We start from the raw sequence: 7,539 nt of genomic DNA, 5'->3' as shown, positions 1-7,539 counted from the left end.
GATTTAATTTAATTCTGTTGCCAGATTTAAAGAAAAAAGGGAAAGAAAAAGAACAAAGAAAGGGATAACAACGCGTTTACTAGACAAGTTAAAACCTATTTCTTCAAAGCAGAGATATTATATATGAGACTATATATTAGAATGTTAATTTATTTTAGGTACTTCAATAAGAAAGTTGTTTAAGGTGTGATGCACGAGAATTTAGCACAGTATTAGTAAAAAATACAAGGACAGTTAAATGTGGAGGCAACCAAAAGCCGTTGTACATGTCCCATCTGATAAACAACTGGTAAAGAAATTCAGATCACTTGTGTATTTTTAATCTGTTTGCTATGTTTCGTATATAATCGATTTTCAAACGCCCAGGAAATTGTAAGGTGGTTTATTCCCGGCCCCCTGCCTTTCCCCGAAGGCTTTTTATTACGAAGTAATACAAGTTCTGTCATCGGGACAAACATAAAGGATGTTGCTAAGAAACCCAAGAAGAGTCTGTGATCTTGACATCAGATCAGAGAATCACAAAAGCTAGAAATTGATATCTTAGTTCACCCAGTTCACCCCCCTACAAGGGCTGGATGGATCGCTCATGTGCTTTTTCACCTTTTAGCCAAGTAAGCCCATTATCAGGCAGGCACCCGCATTTCTTATGAGAAGTCAGAATAATGCACAATTTAAGTTACTAATCCGCTACTCATTATTATCACTGTTACTGGGTGACTATTTCCAAGCAAGCTTCTGGGCTGAATACTTTCTATAACAAAGATATAAAATGGTTTCAGTGACTCACCTGATGTTTGTCAAATATAGGTTAATGTCAGTGGATCCGCATTCAAGACGGTGTTCGTGTTTATTGGGTGGCTTAGCGTCATGCCTCACCGCTGTGACTCACATGGCATGGTTTCTAAACGTGTGACACAGTAAAAGAGAATAATAAAATATACAGCTACATAGAAACCTTGTATGAAGGACTGGACAGGCTTTAGCCCATGAACATGTCAATAGAATTTTGGAAACATATGTTCTAGAACTTTGAGTGAAATTGGAAGCACCAAAGTTATTTGCCTTGGTGAGTCGGGAGGCGAGGGGGTGGGGGTAGAAAGTATTGTGTGATGTGGTCATAAGACTAGTTCTCATTTCTTGGTGTGTGCTGGCTGCAGTGCTCAATCAGTACTTCGAAATATATGCCGGTCGCCAAGTTAAAGGAGCATCTACTGTACTTTAGTAAACACAGCCCGGTAATCTCCGGGTTTGGAGGATGGGTGGCCTTTTGTATTCTATTCAAACAGCGGGGGCTGCCCTTCCTTATCTACTTCGTGTAATTTCCAACGATCCCTGCTAGCATTTCTACTGGCCATTTGAAAGGAGGGTATTTTCCTTTCCTACTCTCCACTCCCCCCCCCATCCCTCCTCCCACCTCTGTCTCTCCTTCTTTCCCCGTAGCTTAAACCAATTACACTGCTTTGCAAATAAAGTGACGCCCCGGGGGAGTTGCAAGCGAGTGGAACTGCCTTGTTTGCAGGTGCATCTCCGGCTTTGTAGGTGCGAACGTCTTTGTGCGGCGGACAAATGGGGAGAGGAGGAGGAGGAGGTGGGCACTTCTGCGACGTAAGATCCACATCAGCTCAACTCCACTCATATCCCAGCCGGCACTTCCTCACTTTCTCAAGTGTCTCGACCCACACCGCTCCTTGCCTCCTTTTTGGCTTATTATAGACCAGATCTCAACCCCCTTCCTCCCCCCCACCCCGTGAGTTGGCTTCTTGCTAGGCTGGGGCTGTGTCACGCTCCCTTTCCTGCTGCCTGTCTCTTGCAAAAAGGCTGGATGGTTACACCGGGCAGGTTGGCTCCATGATGTTAGGTGCTGTGAAAATGGAAGGGCATGAAACTAGCGACTGGAGCAGCTACTACACCGACAATCAGGAGGTGAGTGAATCATAAGAGCTCCTTGTTTGCTGCCCCTGAGCCACTGTAGCGGGCGAGGGGAGGAGGAGGGAGGGCTGGGGGGCTGGGGGTGTGTGTAACAATATGGGGAAGCGGTTTGCACTCTAGATCCTGCCAGTGCAAACGTGCCTTTTCCAACACTGAAGCCGGCCAAGCAATAAAGAAATCGCCACGCTTTCCAATAGCCCAATGGCGTTTCCGTGATAATGGGGCTGCTGCTTGTGCTTGGAGTGAGTGAGAGTGCAGGGGGGAGTTAGCGAGCTCGTTTAAGGGGCGTCGTTTGTACTTTTGCACACACAAAAGCGCCCCGTAAACTCTTGACTCGGCGCATAGGACTGTGCCTGAGCTCTGAGCGCCCTCAGCCCTGGGCTCTCCAGATGGTGCAGTGTGAGGGCCACGAGTCGCAAAAACCCTTGAAAAAACACTAGCGCCTTCCGTCGCCGTGGACAAGCTTGAATTTTAAGGCCTTCTTTACCCACAGTTTTCAAAGGCCTCACCTGTTAATTCTGGTGGTTTACTGGGCAAAATAATCAGTCGTTTGTACTTTGCAACAAGATTTTTGAAATGTGGGTGCGCTTCTGCCTGAGACCGGAGGGTGGCGTTGCTGAGAGTCGGATCAGGCTGGCACCGGGGAACCTGTCTCTTTCTCCATTCCCTTTGCATTTCCATGTTGTTCTTATTTTTACAATATGCTCAGAAGGAACAGAAAGAAAGGATCAAACATAAACAAATGAACAATGATAGAGGGCAAATAAAACCCCATTACGGAATGAATTACCTCCCCTTGGAATATGGATTAAAACACAACAGCGATTGCTGTTTGCACATTTGTGGATGTGGCCGTGTAGCTTTCACACTGGAATGTTTGTGAAAAACAACACACTTAGCATTAGACAAGTAACAGAGAATATCTAAAGTCATGCACAGATTAGTACATAAAAAGGAGACACTTCACAGTAGAATTGTAAATGTGTAGGGGTAAAATGCGGAATATACTAAATATTTGCACACACATATGAGTGTATATGTGTTCCCATACACTGATTTTTAATGTTGAAGGGGAAAATAAGAGTCATATTAAATACTTAGCTTCTCTGTATTCAATATTCACTACCATAAAGTTCTGGAAGCCTCCCTTTTACTATGTTAGTGACAATAGCTTATCCTTATTTGTTACTATAATAAACTCACTGTACAGTTTTTTATAAGGGAAACGCATTCCTGTTTTAAACTGTTCTGGGAAATAACTATCTCAATATAAATTAAAATCAGGCTTGTAAGAGAAAAGGGCATGGTTGCTTATAATAAGTAGCTGCAAATATTACAGTCCATCAACAAAATAATTAAACATAGCTTTTACTTAACAGAGTTGCATTTGTTCACTCTTAATTGTAAATGAACGAAAAAGGCCTTGACCCCATTTCTATTAAATTAGATTTAGCACCGGTTTATATACCTTTACTAATTCTGCCGATAGATTTTAACAGTTCTGAAATGTGTTAAGAGTCGTAATTATATTGCACATTAGAAGATTATAGAAAATCATAAGGAAACACAATATAGAATTCAGAGTATTTATACTTTGGGAAGTGTTTTTAATGTTAAATAATGTGACACATTAGATATAAAACAAATAACTGTACACGCGATGTCTTTCAGAAATGTATAAATGAAATAATACGGTCTGAGCACGAAGTGCTGAATTTCTTGCAATGGCATATTATTAGCTTGTTTAACAAAAAATTCAAATACATGGCAGCCATATATATGATGATTCTTTTGTAGCAAAAACCTAGGCAATTTAATTCAGCCTTGTCTAAAATTTAATCGGACAATGCACAAGTTTGTTCATTTTTATTAGTTGTATTAGTTTTATTAACTAATCAAAACATTAGCAATATGGGAACATTCTAAGAGTAAAATCTATCCTGTTTTAGCCAATTGTTTTGCCATTATTTGTAAGTATGGTGTGTGTTCGACTTGTTTTGGTAAAAAAAGGTGAGATTGTAGTTTAGCGTAACTTTGTAATATAACTGTATACTGCATCAGCCGTTGGGGATACAAATACAAGCGCCTTTTCCAAATAACACTGAGTAAAAATATTTTGCCTTCTCACCCCACTACCTTGTGCACGAAACAGCTGGAAATAAAAATAGCATAGTTTCAGTATTACAGTAATGAAATGACACAATATTAAAGGCAAAAGGTATTCACGTTGGCTGGCCGTTTGTAAGACACGTCAGCTAATACTCGTTTTTATATATTATTACTTTTTATATGTAAATAGGCTGGAGGTATAGAAGCAAATCTGTTTCAATGAAGCCTGAATGTCTTGTCTTGCCCCGGACAGTCAGATCGCCTCCAGAATCGCCGCGGTAACTTTCCTGGGGTTCGGCGGCGTTCTTGCTTTGTGTAAGGCAGGCAGGGAGACATTGCCCCGGCCCCTTGTGTAACGAACTCTTAGGGGGTCGCTTTCATAAAGTGTCCTGCCTTCTCTTCTGCTAACCGCCTCTCTTAATCTTGTGTCCCTGCTGTAGGCCTATTCCTCTGTTCCCGTCAGCAACATGAACTCCGGACTGGGATCCATGAACACCATGAACACCTACATGACCATGAACACTATGACTACCAGTGGCAACATGACATCCAGTTCCTTTAACATGTCCTACGCTAACCCAGGGCTTGGGGCAGGACTGAGCCCAGGCGCCATGGCAGGCATGTCTGCTGGCTCCACAAGCGCCATGAACAGCATGACTGCCGGGGTGACGGCCATGGGGACAGCGCTTAGCCCGACCAGTATGAATGCCATGTCGGCTCAGCAAGCTTCAATGAACGGCCTGAGCCCTTATGCCAGCATGAACCCATGCATGAGTCCCATGGCGTACGCTCAGTCCAACCTCACCAGGACCAGAGACACCAAGACCTTTAAGCGAAGCTACCCCCATGCCAAACCCCCCTATTCCTACATATCTCTGATTACAATGGCTATCCAGCAGGCTCCCAGCAAGATGCTGACGCTGAGCGAAATCTACCAGTGGATCATGGATCTGTTCCCCTACTACCGGCAGAACCAGCAGCGGTGGCAGAATTCCATCCGGCATTCCCTCTCCTTCAACGACTGCTTCGTCAAAGTGGCCCGCTCGCCCGACAAACCCGGCAAAGGATCCTACTGGACCCTGCACCCCGATTCAGGCAACATGTTTGAAAACGGCTGCTACCTTCGCCGGCAGAAGCGCTTCAAATGCGAAAAGCAGGCGAACGGCAAAGCCAGTCAGGAGGGCAGGAAAGACCACTCCGGCGCCTCCAATTCCAGCTCCAATTCCCCTTTACACAGAGGTCACAATAAACCCGCCCAGCTGGAAACCGCAACCTCCGTTTCCAATCCCAACCCTTCCACCAGCCCCCCGTCTATGGACCACAATGGAGCAAGTACTGAGCTTAAGACCTCGGCTTCCGCGGCGTCCTCTACCATTAGCTCAGTCCCAGCCTTGGCGCCTATCCCTCACCCGCCGCACTCCCTAGCCCATGAGTCCCAGCTCCATCTGAAAGGCGATCCCCATTATTCCTTCAACCACCCCTTTTCTATCAACAACCTCATGTCCTCCTCGGAACAGCAGCACAAGCTGGACTTTAAAGCCTACGAGCAGGCTCTGCAATATTCTTCTTACGGGGCGGGCATCCCAGGCGGGCTGCCCCTGAGCAGCGCCTCCATGGCCGGTAGGAGTAGTATTGAGCCCTCGGCACTGGAGCCTTCCTACTATCAAGGTGTGTATTCCAGACCTGTGCTAAACACGTCTTAGCTCTGCTCCGTCACCTCCCGCATGGCGAGCCTGATTCTCCCTCTCTCTAGCCCTGTAACAAAACTGTCAGGTCTCCGCACGCTCCGTGCAAAAGGACTGTTACTTTATTATTGTATTCAAACGCGTTGTGTATGTTATTATAAAACAGGCCCTCCTGCGAAGTTGAGCGAACCCCCTATTGTACATACTCCCCGCCCCTCGCCTCTGCCCCTCCAAAGATCGCTGTAGCCTTTGCAGGGTGTTATTAACGTTAAAGAGTGAGAGAAAGAAAAGATTGTTGAGCTTGTAAACTATTTGTTTGTGCTTTCCATCCCCACCCACTCCTCCCTTCTGTGCTCTATAATCTCATGCAAGTTTACAGGTATGTGGCAATACTTTTAACAATACGGAGATGAAGAAGCAAGCAAGTAGACATATAAGGTTCTTTTTTTAATTAAAAAGGTTGAAGGACAATACTGCTGTGAAGTAGCAAAACACTAATCTCTAAGCAACAAGAAAACTATTTACTTTCTCAGATTATCCTTTTGATACTTGCAAAATACTCTTCGGGTAGCAGAACAGGCATCAGCACAGATGCGATGGGCCGGATCCTGCACTCTCATTGATGTCAATGGGCGCTTTGGAGCGCAGAATTTGGGCCAGATATTTCCAAGCGTTACCTGTCTTGGGATTTAATATAAAGTTACAGAGGTCACAGTCAGTTGGATTTTTTCTCTCCCAAGCTGTTACTGAAGATTCTCATTCATCAGGAACTCTCTTCAACATGTGGATGATATGATTATTTAATTTGAGTCTCTTCATTGTATACTGACTAGACCTATATATGTATAACAACGTTATTTTTTCCAGAAAATATTGAATATTAGCCCAACGCAAAGAAAGAGGCGAGAGAGCTCTCTCTCCTTATATCTGTTTCAGAATGACACATCCAGAATTTTTTATGGCCGTTTAATTATTGCCATTGTTAGCTTGTTTCATCCAGTGTTAATGCACTTTCCACAGTTTTACACGGTGTTAGCATAGACAGACGGGTCTTCTTATTATTCCTGTTCGCTTTCTCAATGTTCTTAATTTATTGCATGGTTTATATTTTCTTTCTTTACAGCTGAAATTGCTTTAAACAACAGTAAAAAATTACACATGAATTTTTTTTAAAAAATGTTAATTTTATAAATGTGATTGTAATTGAAAAATATTTTGATTTAAAATGATAACTGAGAATTTAAGCAGTGAAGTATGTTTTTGATCATTTGCAGTTAAGGACTTTAAATAAATCAAATGTTAACAATGAATGATTTCTGCTATTTTCTTTCAATTGCATATGTGCGAAGGATATAATAAACTTACATAAAATATAAAAATAGAGGGTGGATATGAAGGCATAATAATTTTAAACGAAAGACTTATTAAATGTTGAATAACTCTAACATTGTGAACCATAATGGGGATGCTAGCGTTAATAAGGTAAGCGATATCTGCTTTATTAGATAGATAGATAGATAGATAGATAGATAGATAGATAGATAGATGTACCACACAAGCTCTCTCTATATAGTAAATATATTAATGCATAAACAGCCACGTCAAATTTAAAATTCACTCGCTATGAAAAAAGTGCAATTAGATGAAAGTATAATATCCTTTTTCTTTAGAGTTTTAAGATTACAGAGTTTAGAAATTATCTTAACCGGTGCTGTGAATCTTTCGTCATTTTAGGGCGGGAAAGAAACTGAAAGTATATCTGTGTGTGTGTACTGTTTACTAGGAAAGTAAAACTGACATTTTACACAATATCCAA

The 7,539-nt window shown here is 42.6% G+C and overlaps 1 protein-coding gene across 1 annotated transcript; it reads left to right on the top strand.

Moving 5' to 3' along the window:
• The first annotated feature begins 1,521 nt into the window (after positions 1-1,521).
• On the top strand, positions 1,522-6,996 carry FOXA1 (forkhead box A1). The gene is made up of 2 exons (XM_024195974.3): positions 1,522-1,923; positions 4,479-6,996. The coding sequence occupies exons 1-2, from the start codon at positions 1,849-1,851 to the stop codon at positions 5,739-5,741; spliced, it is 1,338 nt and encodes a 445-aa protein (XP_024051742.2). The 5' UTR covers positions 1,522-1,848; the 3' UTR covers positions 5,742-6,996.
• The last annotated feature ends 543 nt before the right edge of the window (positions 6,997-7,539 follow it).

This window comes from Terrapene carolina, unplaced genomic scaffold, assembly GCF_002925995.2.
Source record: "Terrapene carolina triunguis isolate 2854851 unplaced genomic scaffold, T_m_triunguis-2.0 Scaffold96, whole genome shotgun sequence".
NCBI lineage: Eukaryota > Metazoa > Chordata > Testudines > Emydidae > Terrapene > Terrapene triunguis.
The sequence above is the reverse complement of the archived record's forward strand: the minus strand, read 5'-3'. Positions and strand labels throughout refer to the sequence as shown.

Coding starts and splice junctions, on each gene's coding strand:
- FOXA1 (XM_024195974.3), top strand. CDS start 1,849: ATGATGTTAGGTGCTGTGAAAATGGAAGGGCATGAAACTAGCGACTGG. Junction 1,924..4,478: donor ACTACACCGACAATCAGGAG/GTGAGTGAATCA, acceptor TCCCTGCTGTAG/GCCTATTCCTCTGTTCCCGT.